General features: G+C 45.6%; 1 protein-coding gene across 1 annotated transcript; it reads right to left on the bottom strand.

Annotated features, from left to right (window-relative positions):
• Positions 1–805: 805 nt before the first annotated feature.
• On the bottom strand, positions 806–19,548 carry LOC142276067 (uncharacterized). Its single transcript, XM_075332594.1, has 6 exons — positions 19,405–19,548; positions 19,096–19,275; positions 18,891–19,014; positions 18,500–18,807; positions 18,212–18,302; positions 806–3,564 (listed from the first exon to the last, which is right to left on the bottom strand). Exons 1-6 carry the CDS (start codon positions 19,480–19,482, stop codon positions 2,678–2,680), a joined length of 1,668 nt encoding a protein of 555 aa, XP_075188709.1. The 5' UTR covers positions 19,483–19,548; the 3' UTR covers positions 806–2,677.
• Between the last annotated feature and the right edge of the window lie 201 nt (positions 19,549–19,749).

Below are 19,749 nucleotides of genomic sequence, written 5' to 3'. Positions count from 1 at the left end.
ATATATAATTCTAATATAATAATATATATAATATATAATTCTAATATAACTTCTAATGTGGTTTCCCTTTCTTCTTTACTTTTTTGCCTTTACTTTGTTTCTGTTGTTTTCTTGTTCGGTTTGCCATTAGTGATGGGCGATCCTGATCTGTAAAGATTAGGGATCGTACCGATCACATAGTCATCGTGTACATGATCCCGATCACGAGCTTTCCTGGGAAGCTCGTGTTACAGATCGGGTCCAGAGGCTGTTTAAAAAAAGCACCTTTTTAAAAAACATTATGATCATACTTACATGTCCCCGACCGCTTCTGCATCCACGTCCAATCATTGCCGTGCCCTCCCGGTAACCACCAGTGACTAAAGGACCTTCCGAGACATCATAACCATGTGACCAGTCAGGTGTGAATGTTGTATTACCTCATTGGCTACAGACTGGACTGGGAGGGCACAGCAATGATTGGACTCGGAAGCAGAAACGGACGGGAGACAAAGTCTGCGGGACGCGTCGTGGGACCTGTAAGTATAATGACAATGTTTATTATTAACTATATTCTTTATTTTACAGCCCCCCATCACATGATCTGTAGTCCAAGATCAGTGATCGGACGCAAGACCGTGTTATCTTGATCCCAATCTTTACAAAACGATCGGGCGAGGTTCCCCGATCCCAATCATCGGGGGGATCACCCATCACTATTTGCCATATACAGTGCTGATCACCATTATTGGCACCTTTTCATTTTTTTCATAGACTGTACAATATCTTCAGAAATAAATGGAAATGCACCAAAATTATTTCCTCAGTATTTTTAATTAGTGGTCCAAAATACAACAATAAAACATTGTTTGTCACTTACATGCTGCAATTTCAAAGAAGAAACAGAATAAACAGCATGTGCAGCAATAAAGGCCCCTAATTAATACTTGGTTACACCCCTAATAAATACATGGTTGTACACCCTTTGACATTGATGAGCCTCCAAACACATCTTGTAGCCATCTACAGTGCCTTGCGAAAGTATTTGGCCCTCTTGAATTTTTCAACCTTTTCCAAATTGTCACTCCAGGAAAGGAGACAAACTCTAGCACCACCTATTGGAAATAGCAATTCTAAAAGTCAAAAGTGGCCTTTTAACAAGCCTTTTCATATGACCTAGGATAGATGCCAGATCAGAATCCCATTTGCAGACAGGGTGTTTCGGGGTGATTGCCCCTCGTCAGTGCAAAGTGTGGGTAACTCACATTTCAGGCTTCAAACATAAAAGATAAACATTTTAATGTTATGGTGAAGATTCAACAACAAGTGGGACACAATTGTGAAGTTGAACGAAATTTATTGCTTATTTTAAACTTTTTTAAAAAAATAAATAACGGAAAATTGGGGCGTGCAATTTTATTCGTCCCCTTTAAGTTAATACTTTATAGCGCCACCTTTTGCTGTGATTACAGCACAAGTCGCTTGGGGTATGTGTCTATCAGTTTTGCACATCGAGAGACTGAAATTGCCCATTCTTCCTTTGTAAACAACTGGAGCTGAGTGAGGTTGGATGGAGATCGTTTGTGAACAGCAGTTTTCAGCTCTTTCCACAGATTCTCGATTGGATTCAGGTCTGGACTGTGACTTGGCCATTCTAACGAAACCTTGATACGTTTATTTGTGAACCATTCCATTGTAGATTTTGCTTTATGTTTGGGATCATTGTCTTGTTGGAAGACAAATCTCTGTCCAAGTCTCAGGTCTTTTGCAGACTCCAGCAGGTTTTCTTCAAGAATATTCCTGTATTTGGCTCCATCCATCTTCCCATCAATTTTAACCATCTTCCCTGTCCCTGCTGAAGAAAAGCAGGCCCAAACCATGATGCTGCCACCACCATGTTTGACAGTGGGGATGGGGTGTTCAGGGTGATGAGTTGTGTTACTTTTACGCCAAACATATCGTTTGGCATTGTGCCCAAATAGTTCAACTTTGGTTTTATCTGACCAGAGCACCTTCTTCCACATGTTTGATGTGTCTCCCAGGTGCCTTGTGGCAAATTTTAAATGACACTTTTTATGGATATCTTTGAGAAATGACTTTGCCACTCTTCCATAAAGGCCAGATTTGTGCAGTGTACGACTGATTGTTGTCCTATGGACAGACTCTCCCACCTTAGCTCTAGATCTCTGCAGTTCATCCAGAGCGATCATGGGCCTCTTGGCTGCATCTCTGATCAGTCTTCTCCTTGTTTGAGATGAAAGCTTGAATGGACGGCCAGGTCTTGGTAGACTTGCGGTGGTATGATATTCCTTCCATTTCAATATGATCGCTTGCATAGTGCTCCTTGGTATGTTTAAAGTTTTGGAAATCTTTTTGTAACCAAATCCGGCTTTAAACTTCTTCACAACAGTATCACGGACCTACCTGTTGTGTTCTTTGGTCTTCATGATGCTCTCTGCACTTTAAACAGAACACTGAGACTATCACAGAGCAGGTGCATTTATACGGAGACTTGATTACACACAGGTGGCTTTTATTTATCATCATCAGTCATTTAGGACAACATTGGATAATTAGTTGGCAACAAACTATAATTTTCAAGTAAAACATTTCTCAACTTCTAGGTATGATAATGGCTTCAACCCTTGTGAATTTTGTGATGTTTAAAATGATGCTATTTGTGTGTAAAACATTACCCTCATTCTGAGCACAAGGGTTTCTCCTCTGTGTGAATTCTCTGGTGAGTAACAAGATGTGATTTTTGGTTAAAATATTTTCCACATTCAGAACATGAATATGGCTTCTCCCCTGTGTGATTTTTCTGGAACATAGACTCTGAAGAAAATATTTTCTCCCCTGTGTGACTTCTTTTGTGTTTAGCAAAATTTGATTCATCTGCAAAACATTTCCCACATTCTGAACATGTAAAAGGCTTCTCCCCTGTGTGAATTCTCTGGTGAGTAACAAGATGTGATTTTTTGTTAAAACATTTTCCACATTCAAAACATGAATATGGCTTCTCCCCTGTGTGAATTATCTGATGTGTAACACAAGCTATTTTACGTGCAAAACATATCCCACATTCTGAACATTTAAAAGGTTTCTCCCCTGTGTGAGTTCTCTGATGTGTAACAAGATATGATTTTTGCTTATAACATTTTCCACATTCAGAACATGAATATGGCTTCTCCCCTGTGTGAATTCTCTGATGTGTAACAAGATGTGATTTACATGCAAAAGATATCCCACATTCTGAACATGTAAAAGGCTTCTCCCCTGTGTGAATTCTCTGGTGTCTAACAAGATTTGATTTTTGGTTAAAACATTTTCCACATTCAGAACATGAATATGGCTTCTCCCCTGTGTCAGTTCTCTGGAACATAACAGACTCTGAAGAAAGTCTTTTTTCCCCTGTGTGAATTTTATGGATTTTTCCATATGCTGAAGTTGAGAACGGCTTCTCTGCTGTGAGAGCACTTTGATTTGATGAGGCATTCACTTCAGTTATATCTTGTGTGATATCAAAGTCATCTGATTTAAAAATTGAAGATGTCAGTTGTGCTTCTAATCTCCTGGTAGATTCATCTGCCAATAAGAAAAAATATTTTTAATAATATATACAAATTTAAGGATATCATTTATAAGATAGCTTGAAACGTACAGACATCACTGCATACTTACCTTCCCGGCCGCCCAACAATGTCTTCCATGGCCTCTATCCCTGCTGCTGTCTCCCAGGACCTGCGCATGCCATGCAAATCTCCTTTGAGTGTGCTTAAGGCATCCGTGCACCTATTCTTAAAGGTCCAGCATACCCTAACCAGGAAGTGCCTCTCAACTTATGGCTAAGAGGCACTAGGTACTTAATGTATCCTCCCCCTATGGGAAGTGCCTAGGCAACATGGTCAATCCTTAGAGAAGTGTTGCTAGCTCTCAGTTCCTGTTCCATTTGCTGAGTCTTATGTTCTGTGTGTGCGAACATGTGTCTGTATCCTGGTATCCACAATGCCCGGGAAACCTGCTGCATTTATCTATCTATATCAGCTGTGTCTACCATATTTGCTGCACCTGTCGTATCAGCTGTATCCACTGCGCCTGCACCCAACCACATCAGTGACTGTTAGTAACCAATCCAGGATCCCAGGGGTCAGCTGTTGCAGTGACAGGACACCCTGGAATAGCCCTTGGCATCTACCTTCCAGCACAAGCCTATCCTCACCATCAAAAGCTCTAATGAAGCCGAGATATCTGCTTAGTTATGCTCCTCCTGGTTGAGATGGTGCTGCAGCCCAGTGGGCCCACTCCTGTTCGCGCCCACAAGCATAATTTGCCCAAGCCATGGATCCCACTGACTCCAGAACGTTTCATCTCGCAGCAAGATTGTCCGTCAATGGGAACAAGACTGGATCCTGAACTATTTGCAGTCAGTGGACACTTGCTTGAAAGCCTTCACCCCAATGCCTCCACTCGATCTTGTCCCAGTTGTAGTCGCCACCCCGACACCATATCCAGCTCCAATCTTTGGTCCTCATCTATGCTCCTCTGTGGTCTAACGGTGACCCCAAGCAATGAAGAAAGATTCATAAAATCAGTGCTCCATGCACTTTGAACTTTTATTAATTTTGGACAGGTCCAAAGTAGCCTTTATGATGTCAGATATGAACGGTGAGCCCCTTGCTTAGATCAATTAATTATAGTAGTGAATTCAGCCTGTTGTACTGGATCTGCAAATCTTTCAGGGGGCATTCTGCAAGATAATCAAAGAACCGGGTAGAATCTGCACTCCATAGACTGCCACGAAATTCTCACCATAGGCCACTATGCCATTCATTTCCGCACTTCCAAACTAGGCTGGAATAATGAGGCACTGGTGGCTTCATTCTGAGAGGTTCTGTCCTGCAGAAGCAAAGACGAACTGGCGGGCCATAATATACCATATTCCCTGGACGACTTGGTATCTCTGGCTGTCCGCATTTATCTCAGGTTCTAAGAACTGCAGTTCCTGCTGCTTTCTCTAAGTGCATGAAGGTAGATAACGTGAACCTGGCAAAGCCTCGTCCAGTGAACCATCGCAACACAGTCACATACGTTTATGTCCTTTGAAGCAGGGAAACTTCCAAGCCTAGGGTCCGTAGGAGAGGCTATCCTAGATGAAAGCAAGTCCTCTCTGTATATATCCATATCACAGGCGGCACGGTGGCTCAGTGGTTAGCACTGCAGTCTTGCAGCGCTGAGGTCCTGGGTTCAACTCCCACCAAGGACACCATCTGCAAGGCGTTTGTATGTTCTCCCCATGTTTGCGTGGGTTCCCTCCGGGTACTCTGGTTTCCTCCCACACTCCAAAGACATTCAGATAGGGAATTTAGATTGGGAACACTGTCCCTATTGGGGCTCAATGTATGTAAAGCGCTATGGAATTAATAGTGATATATAAATGAATAAATTATTATTATTATTTATTATTATCTGTGTCCGTATCCTGTGGCTGCACCGATTCACTGAGTTGGCCTATCTGGACACTAGTTCTGCCGAAAACTTCATACAACAGCCCATTGTGGATCAGTAACAGATTCCAATTCAATGACTTCAAGCTCCTATAGCAGTTTCATCCGTGGATGTAAAACTTCTGTAGGAGACTAACCTGTTCATCACTGAACAAGTTGAACTCTGGGTGGAAATGCTGCACTCAAGGAAGATCGCCTTCTATAAATTTGCAGGACCGTCGCACCCAATACTACTGGCTCTGGCAAGGCTTCAGATTAACGAGTCTGTCTTGGACTGGCGATCCGGAGATGTGCTCAGATGGAGTCAGCCCTGTTCAGAAAAATGTCTCATTTCAGTCCGTCATGCCCGATGACCAGTGATGCCCTCAAATCTTCTGGGTCTGCCATCCACCTGCTGCGTTTATGCTGATGTCTTTGACAAGAGGAGGCTGAGACTCTTCCTCCACTCAGGCCATATGATTGCCTTATCAACATACTTTCTGGTTTCTCACCTCCCATCGGCCATGTCTACCCTCTGTCACAGGCAAAAAGCCAAGCCTTGCCAGAGCAAATCAAGGAGAATCTGGCAAGGGCATTTGTCCAGAAGTCCTTACCAGATGGAACCGGGTTCTTCTTCTTTCAAAAAAAAAAAAAAAAAAGATGGTCCTCTGCCCCCCTGTGTAGATTATAAAGGTCTCAACCATATCAAGGTAAAGAATAAGTATCCTCTGCTGTTTATACTGGAGGTGTTCAACCATAACCAAGGTTCCAGAATCTTCTCCGAGCTCGACCTCCGTGGTGCATACAACCTTGTCCGTATATGGTCGGGAGACAAAGGGAAGCTTGCCTTTAATAGCCATGGTGGCCACTATGAGTTTTAGGTAATGCCATTCGGACTCCGCAATGCTGTGGCGGTTTTCCAGGAATTAGTGAACCATATCTTCTGAAATCTGCTCTACTCAAGCGCAGTGGTGTATCTGGATGACATTCTGGTATTCTCACCTAATCTGACAACGCACAGGAGTAATATTGGCCAGGTTCTACATAGATTGTAGAATTGTTTATATGCCAAATTCGAGAAGTACCTTTTTGAATGCACTTCATTTCTTTTCCTGGGCTACGTATTCTCAGACACCAGTTTTAATATGGATCCGGAGAAGGTGTCAGCAGTTCTGAAGTATGGCTTCGTCCTGATGGAGTTAACGTGATTCAGCAGTTCCTGGGTTTCACAAATTATTACTGCCAATTCATTCCTCAATTCTTGCATCAGATTCTCCCTATCACGGCCCTGACTCACAGGGGGGAATCCTAAGATGTGTATTTCTGAAGGGGAGAGTCCATTTATCACCCTCAAGTAGACATTCTCATCAGCTCCGCCACTACATAGAACAGAGATTAACAGACAGTTCTTCTTGGAAAAGGATGCTTTGTCCTCAAGGGCCGGTGTGATCCCCACGCAGAAGTCGGCTTCTGGTAAGTGGGTAACCTGTTGTTTCTTCTTCAAGGGCTTCTCTGCTCCTGAGCGCAACTAGTCAATTGATAACCAAGAATTGTTGGTGATCAAGATAGCTCTAGAGGTGTGCCGATACTGTCATGGTGACAGACCGGCTGCAGAAGGTTGTTGCATTTTCCTGCGCTAATTGCTCCTTGATATTTCATTCTTTTTTCCCTGATGTGAATTGAGTTTCAGGTATGTTCTCTGTCAGGGTTAAAGCTTTCCCCTCTAGGAACCTGCGAACACCTTGGCAATTCAGCTGCTAATCCTTATCCCAACGCCCTGTGTCCATATATACCTGCATTACACCTTGGTTTGTTGCCAGAGATAGAGTTCAGGCCGCTTTACACACTACGACATCACTAAAGCGATCTCGTTGGGGGTGACGAATTTTGTGACGCACATGCGGCCGCGTTAGCGATGTCGTGCGTGTGACACCTATTAGTGATTTTGAATCGTTGCAAAAACGTTGAAAATCGCTAATCGGTGACATGCCCCCCTAAGCTCAATTATCGTTGCTGCTGCAGTAACGATGTTGTTCGTCGTTCCTGCGGCAGCACACATCGCTATGTGTGACACCGCAGGAACGAGGAACCTCTACTTACCTGCGTCCCGCCCGCAATGAGGAATGAAAGAGGTGGGCGGGATGTTACGTCCCGCTCATCTCCGCCCCTCCTCTACTATTGGACGGCTGATGTCGCAGCGTGTAAAGCACCCTTTAATCTCCACATTGTGTCTGATAGAGGTGTCCAAGTCACATCTCAGTTCTGACAAATTTCCTGTGGTACTTTGTTAATGAACACCACAGCGATTGGGTCAAGCTTCTACCATGGGCGGAGTGCTCCTATAATAATCATGTGAGTCATCCAGTAACTCTCCATTCCTCATCGTATATGGACAGCAGCCCAAGAACACTCTCCCTGTGGTTATCACCTCCGGCAATCCTACCTCCGATGTTCTTGTCAAGGGGTTCTCCAAAGTCTAGGTGAAGACCAAGGCCTCCCTGGAGCAGTCCTCCAATAGAATGAAAAGCCATGCAGAAAAGGGATGCCTGGATCCTCCTTCGTTCTGTCCTAGAGTCAAGGTGTGGCTCTGTTCTAGATATGTCGGTTTCAAAATGCCTTCTTTCAAGTTGTCCCTTCTAGGTGCTTCAAAAGATCAACACTGTGTTCTATAAGCTGAAGATGTTAGCCTCCTTGCGGAATCCCAACTCCTTTCATGTGTTCTTCCTCAAGCCTGTCATCCTGAGCCTCTACTTCAGAAATCCTGGTACCCTGCCTTCACCGGTAAGTGTGAAAGGTGTCTTTGAGGCAAAAGGCATCCTTGCCATGAAAAAAGTAAAAGGTAAAACTTTCTTTTTGGTTGACTGAATGGGGTTTGGTGGAGAACAGTAATGCCCATCTTGTGCTGAAAAAGATTCCTTTCAGGCCTGGAAAAGGGGGGGGGGACACAAGGCGGTGCACTGTAAGGCTGTTACCAGCGTTCCTGCATGGTTCTGTCCGCTTTCCCCAGCGGAGACGCTAGCACACTTACTTTCTTGTCGCCCAGCGTTGGCTTCACATCAGAGCGCAGACACAGTGGGAGAATGCCATCTGTGATGCCAATACAATTGAAAGTGCTATCCTTGGCGGGGGGCCCGATACCAGCGTTTGCACCGGGCCCCACAGCAGTTGTTTGGCCACCGCTATTGGCTGAGATCCCTGGGCCGCCTAAACACCTGCGACCGCAATCGTTCCGTGAGCTTTGGTTCTAACTACTGTACAGAAAAAATGTGACTGTAGACAAGAACATATCTACTAAAATAATCGCCCTCCAGCCCAACAGCCTTCACCGTCAGTGATTTAGTAACTACAGGTGACACATCTGGAGTAATTACAGTATGTGGCTCGGGGGCTCTCGGCAATCCAAACTACACTGTGTTCCAAAAGATTATGCAAAAAATATTTTTTCATATTTTCCTAAATTAACTTTATCAATTATAGTCATTGTTATTTTCCAGTCATCTACTATTCGAGTAGAATTGAAATGTTTTTGATCAAACTGCCTATGAAAACAGTATATTTTTAAAAATAAACACTCAAAGTGCACTCAAAATGCATGTTCCAAATTATTATGCACAGCAGTTTTCAACCTCTTTATTTTTATTTTGAAAAAGAAAATGGTCAATTGTGAAATTATAAGCATTATCAGCTTATCACAAAATGAAATCAAACAGTTTTCAAGTCAAAACTTAATTCTAGGTGATGTTACATTTGCACATAGGACCCCTTGTTTGAAAGAAGCTTCTGAACTCTCTCGTCCATTGAATTTGTCAGTTTTTGGATGGTTTGTGCTTCAATTGTTTTGCATGTGGACAGAATACCTTCCCAGAGCTGTTGCTTAGATGTGACCTGCCTCCCGCCATCATAGACACTCCTTTTGATGATGCTCCAGAGGTTCTCAATGAGGTTGAGGTCAGGAGAAGATGGTGGCTACACAATAAGTTTGTCCTCATTTATGCCCATAGCAGCCAGAGATGCAGATGTGTTATTTGCAGCATGAGACGGTGCATTATCATGCATGAAAATGATCTTGCTGCGGAATGCACGGTTCTTCCTCCTGAACCATGGCAGGAAGTGCTGTTTTAGAAACTCCACATAGATTATGGAGTTCATCTTGACCCCATCAGGGATCCTAAAGGGGCCGACAATCTCTCTCCCCATGATTCCAGCCCAAAACATTACTCCACCTCCTCCTTGTTGGCGCCTTAACCGTGTTTTCATGGGGTGTCCATCAACCAGCCATCCTCCACTCCATCCATCTGGACCATCGAGCGTTGCACGGCACTCATCGGTGAACAAAACAGTTTGGAAGTCGGTCTTCATGTATCGTTTGGCCCACTAGAGCCGTTTCTGGTTGTGTGCAGTGGATAGAGGTGGTCGACAGGATGGCTTATGCACAGATGCAAAGCTCTGAAGGACCCTGCATCTTGTTGTTCGGGGGACGTTGGAGGCACCAGAAGCTTCAAAAACTTGTCTGCTGCTATGACAAGGCATTTTAGCAGCTGCTCTTTTAACCTGATGCAATTGCCTGTTGGAAAGAGTCCTCAATTTTTCCTTATCAGCACGCACACGTGTGTGTTGTGAATCAGCTACATACTTCTTGATTGTGCGATGATCACGATGAAGTGTCTTGGCAATGTTGATTGTAGTCATGCCTTGACCTAAATACTCCACAATTTGTTGCTTCTCAGCAGCCGACACATCCTTTTTCTTCCCCATTTTGGCAAAAGATGTAGGCTGCTTAATAATGTGGAACAGCCTTCTTAAGTAGTCTTGCCTTTATTTGGACACACCTAACGCCAAACTAATTTTCACAGGTATCTGCAATTGCTTTCAGTGATATAAAGAGCCCTGACACACATCACCATCAATGAGTTTAAATGACAAACAAAAAATGTCTAACCTTATCACTCCAAAACTCTTTTTGCATAATAATATGGAAGACAGTGTATTGTAGGGGCCAATATCTTCTGTCAGATGAGTTTCCTGAAGAAATATTACACATTTACTTTCTGCCTCTCGGACTCCACAATGGACGGCTCCAGTACAAGTTCTTATATAATGGAGATTTGTAGAATTCAGAGAAAATATCTTTCAGGTTCTTGAAGGTAAAAATATCAGAACTTTATGTGTTACTTTCCTTTTTTTTCTAATTAAATCTTGTGGGTGGGCTGCCCGGCCTCCATGTACCCACTGTGGGGTAATTCTAACCTCCCTCATATGTTACAGTTACCCTGTGCCCAACTTTGGATAACAACGCCCCTATCAGCAGATTCATCAGAAGGGAAAGAAGGAAGATCCATCAATAAGATGCCGGGATTCTAGGAAGATGGAGTCATTGCTCTCAGTGGAGAAACAATAAGAATCTTGTAGTTATGATACTTATAAGGACCTGCCAAATCACATTTGTGCGAAACGGTGTGCCGTCGTCCTCACCCCACTGCCTCTCCTCACCTCCCCCCACTTTTGATGTATTTGCTCCGCGCTCACAAATAAACTGTGGATACTGAAGTACGGTGATCGCTGCCTTTCTTTCTCTGGATGGATTACACTTATTAAATGGTGAATAAAAATTAAAAAAAATGATGATGTTACAAAGCAAGCTTTCCAGACTACTGAGGTCTCTTCATCAAGTACAAGATTATTATTCTGTTTCTCCCACTGAGAGCAATCAATCTTTATTCACCTGACGAACACGGCACCAAACTAAGAATCTAGGAAGTCACCAGCATCATTAGGGTAAGTTCACACAGTGCGTTTTTCGTGGCGTTTTTGCGCGTTTTTTGGGTGCGTTTTTGCTCAGAAAACTGCATGACTTTGCTTCCCCAGCAAAGTCTATGAGTTTTCATTTTTGCTGTCTGCACACAGCGTTTTTTTTTTAGCTGCGTTTTTGTGGTGCCCATAAAAATGCAGCATGTCAATTATTTTTGCGTTTTTCACTGCGTTTTCCACCCATTGAGTTCAATGAGATGTTCATAAACGCAATGAAAACAGCAAATTGAAAATATAGCTGCGTTTTAATTACTAAAAACGCAGCTATAAACGCAAGGGGTGAGTAGTAAAGTGACATGTACAGGAAGAGGATTTCTTCTGTCAGTAAACACAGAAGTGTGAATCCTCCCAGTACCGCCACCGCCGCTTCCATTTCCCGCCCGGTGCCATGTCCGCTCCCGTGCAGGAGGTGGAAGCGGCTGCTAAATCAAAAGTGAACAGTAGAAAAATGTCATACTCCCCTGTCTGCAGACTCCCGATGCCATTTCCGCTCCCAGCTCCTCTCCCGGTCGCGCCACCCCCGCTCCGGCTGTGTGCCGGGTCCCAGGCACGTCCGATAGCTGCATGACCTGGCCGTGAGGACCTGGCGGTGATCACCTGATGCGGTCACATGACGCATCAGCTGATCGCAAGTCTCGTGGTGACGCCGGATTTTACCGCTGAGTGACTGATTCCCCGGCGCTTGCAGTCAGTTCATGACAGCTGCAGACAGGCTGGGGTGATCTCCGGAGTTCAGGTGAGAGCACCGGAGATTAGCCCGGGATGTCTGCAGCTGTCATGAACTGAAACGCAAGTGCCGGGGAATCAATCACTCGGCGCTCGCTGTAAAGTCCAGGCAGCACGCCAGAGCTCAGGTGAGAGCTCCGAAGTGCAGTGCAGGTACCTGAATCCAGGCCTGGCATTACTGGAGATTCCTCCGGTAGCCAGTCAGACGCTGCACAGACATGTTTTTTTTTTTGCACTGATGCATCAGCTGATTGTATAAAAGCAGTTTATACAATCAGCTGCTGTCTCATGTGATTCAGGCCCTTGAACCTGACACATGATCTGATCAGACTGGCTGTAAGGGGAGTCTAGAGAAAAGCCGCTCACAAAGCAGGACCCCAAGAACACTGCAACCCTTTAACCCCTATACAGGGATTTGGAATTACACAGAGCTCCAGAGATCACTACCTGTGGTAGGCTGTAGTCCGTGGTCATCAGGCAGGGTCAAAACCAGGAGATGCAAAACAGGAACAGGAATCGGCAGGCAAGGGCGTAGTGAGGAGACAAAGCAGAGGTCAAATCCGGAACTGGCAGCAAGGTACAAAAACGACAGGCAGGAGGGTAGTCAAAAAACAAGCAAAGGTCAGCGCACAGGAATCAAAATACAAACAGCACATGAGCCAGGAGTACAGAACTATCTCTGGCAGTGGTCATGTGACAGGAGGGGGAATAAGAAGGGTGTGGTGTCTTCCCATTGGCTGCAGGTGAATGTTGGCAACTTCAGCTGGAAGACACACACGCCACCTACAGTCAGCCAGTGGTACTGCAGGTTCCAGGGAAACCCAGCCTGGTGGATGAGCGGAGCCTGTGCTCCGCAAAGCCACGGGCACCGACTCCTCTCCCATCACCAGCACTATCCATGGTGGGAACATGGCGTTGTCTGGCGATCGGAGCAGAAGTCGCAGGAGCGGGCTCCGGTGGGGACGTGACAATCGCTTTGCCTTCCAGCAAACCTATCAGATGACATTGGATCCGATTTGGACGGCGCGGGACCCTTGACCCAGGATTACTGCGGAGGGGGTTCTTTATTTCAAAAAAGATGGGAGTCACTAATTGAGTTGTGTTTTATTTCTAATAAAAATATTTTTCTGTGTGTTGTGTTTATTTTTTTATCTTTACTAGAAATTCATGGTGGCCATGCCTAATATTGGCGTGACACCATGAATTTCGGGCTTAGGGCCAGCTGATAATATACAGCTAGCCCTAACCCCATTATTATCCAGCGAGCCACCCGGCATCAGGGCAGCTGGAAGAGTTGGAAACAGCGCCAGAAGATGGCGCTTCTATGAAAGCTCCATTTTCTGGGGTGGCTGCGGACTGCAATTCGCACCGGGGGTGCCCAGAAAGCTTGGGCACCCTGCATTGCGGATTCCAATCCCCAGCTGCCTAGTTGTACCTGGCTGGACACAAAAAGTAGGCTAAGCCCACGTCATTTTTTTTTTTATTATTTCAGGAAATTCATGAAATAATTAAAAAAAAAAAAAAAAAAGGGCTTCCCTATATTTTTGGTTCCCAGCCGGGTACAAATAGGCAGCAGGGGGTTGGGGGCAGCCCATACCTGCCTGCTGTACCCGGCTAGCATACAAAAATATGGCGAAGCCCACGTCATTTTTTTTGTTTGGGGGGGCAAAGAAATCCTGCATACAGTCCTGGAAGGAGGATTCTGAGCCTTGTAGTTCGACAGCTGCTGTCTGCTCTCCTGCATACACTATTGGATGGAGGATACTGAGCCTTGTAGTTCTGCAGCTGTCTGCTCTCCTGCATACACTAGTGGAGAATGAAGAACATATGGCAGAAGGAAATGACATCAGACCTCTTTTTTTTTTTCAACAATCTTAAATGGCAATGGCAATGTTGATAAAAAAAAACGCAGAAAAACGCAGTGAGCAAAAACGCAGCAAAACGCAGCCAAAAATGCACCAGAACGCGGTAGAAACACATGCGTTTTTTAAAGACACTGCCTTTCTGTGCGTTTTTACCACTAAAAAACGCACAAAAACGCAGGGTCAAAAAAACGCAGTGTGTGCACATAGCCATACCCTCCGCTTTCTCTTAGAGGTCCACTATACTGATTAGATTCTTCTTCCCATGATTTTCTAAGTTGTCTGCACATTGTACGTACGCTGTCATTTGGCTTTACAGATTAGAGATCTGGGCAGATAAGGATCAACATCATCTAATTTCTGGGGATAGGGTGGATCCTACCTGTACAGTCTGGCTGACACAGATGTCACTCCAACAGAAGCGCGTCCAATGCCCAAAATAATGGGACCAGGGTCGAACTAGCCCACCAGGAGGTCGGGAGAACCCCTGGTGGGTCCCTGCTATTGATGGCCACGCTCCGCCCCCCTACCCACCCTGGGCCCCTATGGATATGTGTGAGAGGCCCCCCCGGCCGGTAATTTCACTAATCATATCGGCACATTGCCGATATTAGTGACATTCCCATTCCCTCTGCAGCGGCAAGCAGGGAGAGCGATCTCCCTGCTCTGCCTGCTGTCACTGTCAGTGCCGCTCTGACTCCTCTGCGCAGCGATACTGCAGGAGGAGGCAGTCACAGAGCGATGACTGCTTCCTTCCTGCCCCAGTGCAGGCAGCATCGCGCTGCGGAGGACGGATCCGGCATCGCCCACAGGCCAGGCTGCAGGAGCAGCAGCATGTGAGTATAGAAGGTGGGGGCTGGGGGGGTGAGCAGGGGCCCCGTGGGGGGTGCGGGGGCCGTTTACCTCACCAGTGACCTGCCTGGGGTCAGCCCCAGGCCAGGGGTCCCCAGACAGTGCTCCAGCCGCCACCACCATCCCATCTGTCCTGCTGCTGGGGGCCTGTAGTGCAGCTGCCCCCCCCCCAGTATGGTGCCCTCAGGCAGCTCCCAGGCCACAGGGCATCACAGGCCCCCAGCCTTTCAATCGGAAACTTCAGTGATTGTACAAGTTCTGTACGATCACTGAAGTTTCCGCAGTTGCAGGACATTTAGTGACATCACATGTGTCATGTGACTCACAAAAGGTCCTAGCGGTGGACTGCGGGAGTCCCCAGGCCTGCACAGATGAGGTGTGGAGGACTTGGAGATAGCGCCGGTATACAAATGTATGCGCGTCTTTCAGGCGCGCATACATTTGTACAGGAGGCAGAGCAGCGCTGCTCAGCCCCGCACCGCGACGTCATCACTGGGGCCGGGGCTGCAGAGGAGGAGGACGCCACAGGACTGAGACAGAGGAGCGCGCCTCACTCCTGCACCGACATGACATCATCACCGGGGCCGCAGCTGCAGGGATGAAGAGGAGGACGCGCAGGCACAGCTAAGCGCTCCAGAGGAGCCGAAGATGTACATGAGGGGCTGCGGGTGGGGGAGGAGCAGTGTTATTTTACAAGGGGCATTAAGAAGCGGTGGGGGACTTTATGGAGCATATTATGGGTCAGTTTGAGACATAATAGTGCAGTGGGGGACATTATAATGCAGTGGGGCACATTATAGTGCAGAGGGGACATTATAAGGCAGTGGGGGACACTATAGGGCAGTGGGGGACACTATAGGGCAGTGGGGGACACTATAGGGCAGTAGGGAACATAATAGGGCAGTGTGGGACATTATAGGGCAGTGAGGGACATTATAGGGCAGTGGGGGACACTATAGGGTAATGGGTGCCATTATGAAGCAAATTGGGGCATTATAGGTCAGTGGGGGACGTTATGAAAGAAATTGGGACATTATAGGGCAATGGGGGACATTATGAGGCATCAAAGATTGTGGAAGGCAGCATAGTATAATGAGGAGAGGGGGGGAATTTATACAGGGATATAGTTGGGGGGAGATATTATAGAAAGGGCAAATTTTGGGGGGACATTTTGGAAAGGGGCACTTTGTGGAGCTATTTTGGAGAGGAGCAGTGTGTGGGGATATTTTGTGCAGGAAGCAATTAAGAACCCCTTCTCATTCCACTTGTTTCCCCAGACATTATTAAATAAAAGTGGCCAGGATGAGGGACATAATTACTATATGGGGCCAGGATGAGGGACGTACATTATTAGTTTATGGTGGCACGTGGGGCATAATTACTGTAGGGGCAAATTAGGGGACATTATTACTGATGAAATATAAGTTAATTTTGAGGATACTGTCTCCAATTGGGGAACAAGAGTCTGACGTGGTGTAGAAATTGGGGAAATAGTGTGGAATGTGCTCTGGGAGTGATCAGCTATAGGTGACTGTTATTTTCTGCAGAGTCGCGTCATGGCAGGAAGAAGTGATGACGGTCAGCGCCGGATGAAGAGAAAAAGCGAAGATGAATAACTTCAACTAGAGACGTCACTGGTAACTCAGTGTGTTACATGTACACACACACACTATACTGTACACTGTATAGAGAGCTCCTGTATATAATGTCACTGGTGATCACTGTGTTACCTATACACTATATACAGAGCTCCTGTGTATAATGGCACTGATGATACTATTAGTGTTATTAGCATTGTAGTTTTTATTCATGATCGTTATTGTAGTATTATATGTCCTTGTGGTAGTAATATGTCGTCTGGTCATGTACTGATATTTGTCTTGTGTGTGGTATTTGTTCATTATGTGATGTGGTAATAGTGTGACGGTATTTCTCCCTTGTATGTGGTTGTATTCGGTCACTATGTGGTCTGATTATGGTGTGGCGGTATTACTTTCTTGTATGTAGTTATAGTCGGTCCTTATGTGGTGTGGTTATAGTGTTGCGGTATTTCTCCCTTGTATGTGGTGATATTCGGTTACTATGTGGTCTAATTATGATGTGGTGGCATTACTCTCTGGTATGTGGTTGCTTTTGATCACTATGTGTTGGTAGTATGTTATCTGGTCATAGTGTCACGGTATTTCTCCATTGTATGTGGTATTATTCGGTCTCTTTGTGGTCTGGTCATGGTGTGGTGGTATTTCTCCCTTGTATGTGGCTGTATTTGGTCACTGTTTGGTGGTAATATGTGGTCTGGTCACGGTGTGGTGGTATTTCTCCCTTGTATGTGGCTGTATTTGGTCACTGGTGGTAATATGTTGTCTGGCCACAGCGTGGTGGTATTTCTCCCTTGTATGTGGCTGTATTTGGTCACTGTTTGGTGGTAATATGTGGTCTGGTCATGGTGTGACGGTATTTCTCCCTTGTATGTGATATTATTGGTCTTGGTATAGTGGATTGTGTTGTGTATGGAGGTCACTTTTTCTCTCTATAAGGGGGAGATTATTTCCAGTAGAAATTAAATACTTCAACATTTAACCCCTCCCTGTCCTGTGACTATTACACTGCAGTAAATATGCACTTACAGAGATTCTCCAGTGAAAACAAGTAATCACCTTTACTAAGGCCACATGCACACACTATTCAGTGAGTTTTTTACCTCCATATTGGAAGCCTAAACCAGGAGCGGTAAAATCAGAGGAAAAGTAGACTAGAAACACGGGCACCACTTCAGTATTTATCACCCACTCCAGAATTTGGCTACAAATACTGATGTAAGATACTGACCAAATACTGAACGTGGCCTAAGGATAAGTGATAACTTATTCATCAGTGGGGTCCGATTGCTGGGACCTGCACCGATCGTGCAACTTTTATCCCCCATTACACTGGAGCTCATGTCCGAATCAACAACTGACCCATTCATTCCTCAGTGGTTGTGAGCACTGTGCTTGTTTTTATCTGGCTGCTCCACAGAGGATGAATGGAGCTGCGGTCACACACCCCACCTGCTGCTGCAAAAAGTTCCCAATCTTCCGATCGGTGCGGTTTCCACTGGTCTGTTCACCGATCAATAAGTTATCACCAACCGAACCTGTGGATCGGTGATAACTTGTTTTCACCAAAGACCCCATTACTGCAAACTACTATAATTGTACATCCCAGTTATGGTGCACAATATAGATGTGCAGGAGCCGCCTGTGTATACAGTCAAAACAACATAATAATGGGGTGTTTATATTTAGCTGTAGGGAGGTCCCCTGTAGTCAATTCCCCTGGTGGGCCCCAGACACCCCAGTTCGACCCTGATGGGGACAGTTTTGGGTGGAAGAGCATGTGGTGGTCTAGCAGCAGAATGGTGACCATTTCCTATGGCCGGACTACAACCCTGATAAAGCAGCCAAAGCCGTAGACTGAGAAGAATCTGTGACTTCTCTGCATTTAGTGGTCACTACTCACCTGGGCGGTTATCTGTAGGAATCTCCTCTTTACTCCGCTCATCACCCCTCACATATGTCTCTGTAGTATTAATATGGGGCAGATCTTCCCCCTGAAACAAATATTGTAAAAGTCACAGACAGATGGAGAAGTCCCATCTATGATCAGCTCTAATCCTGCCATCTCCACCGCTCTCATTACACAAGTATAACACATATAATACTGGAGGATAAAACAAGACTGAGCACAAGACCTTCACAGCCGTCTACACATCATAGGGAGATTTCATGGCACCTTCTCTCCATCTACCTGAGGATCCTGAGGAACATCGGGTTCTTCTTGTTTACAGTCCTGTGGGAGAAGAGGACGGGGACATCTCTCTGGTGTTGTCCTCTTACTGGATAGATCTGGAGGAGACACATCCTGAGGAACATCGGGATCTTCTTGTTTACAGTCCTGTGGGAGAAGAGGACGGGGACATCTCTCTGGTGTTGTCCTCTTACTGGATAGATCTGGAGGAGACACATCCTGAGGAACATCGGGATCTTCTTGGTTACAGTCCTGTGGGAGAAGAGGACGGGGACATCTCTCTGGTGTTGTCTTCTTACTGGATAGAACTGGAGGAGACACATACAGGGGCTGAATTCATTCCTTACATACAGATAATTATAGGCCGTGTGTATTTAGTCCTGTCTATTACCTGGTGATGTGAGGGGCTGGGGAACCTCCATCATGACGTCCTTGTACAGATCTTTGTGTCCTTCTAAATACTCCCACTCCTCCATGGAGAAATAGACGGTGACGTCCTGACACCTTATAGGAACCTGACACATACAATGATACCGTCACCCCCGATCCCTTCATAGCGTTACTGTATAATGTCCCAGCATTCCCAGCAGTGTCACCTCTCCAGTCAGCAGCTCAATCATCTTGTAGGTGAGTTCTAGGATCTTCTGGTCATTGATGTCCTCATGTATCGGGAGGTGAGGTGGAGGCCCCGTGATTGGGCTCAGGGGTCTTCCCCATCCCTCAGACACAGGGGCCTGACAGCGCTCACTAGAGGTCTTCTTCACTACGGTGTAATCCTGGTTATGGAGAGACACAGTAATAAATCTCACTCCAGACATTTCCAGAGTCCTCACCTCTCCAGTTCTGTCCATCTGTTATTCCCATAGATAAGAATGATGTAATGTGACGTCATCAGAATCTCTCACCTCTCCAGTAAGCCGGAAGAGGATCTCTAGGGTGAGGTGTAATATCCTCTCTGCCATCTTGTCCCTGTCCATATCCATCCTTCACGGGGCAATCAGGAGAATTCTCTTCTATAGAAGATCTCCACTGAGAGGATCCGATATTGTAGGGACCTGAATGGGGAGAGTGATGATATGTAAAATTAATGTAGATAATAATGAAGGTGAGATATAATTTGGATAGGAAAAAAATTCAACATGAAATGTGCTATGAAAGTAGTAAAACCGACCGATAAAAGTAGCACATCATTTTTATAAAAAAAACACAATCCTTCATATGGCAATGTGAATGGAAAAAACAAAAAGGTA

This window comes from Anomaloglossus baeobatrachus, unplaced genomic scaffold (assembly GCF_048569485.1).
Source record: "Anomaloglossus baeobatrachus isolate aAnoBae1 unplaced genomic scaffold, aAnoBae1.hap1 Scaffold_392, whole genome shotgun sequence".
Taxonomy (NCBI): Eukaryota; Metazoa; Chordata; class Amphibia; order Anura; family Aromobatidae; genus Anomaloglossus; species Anomaloglossus baeobatrachus.
This window is presented reverse-complemented; position numbering and strand designations above follow the sequence as displayed.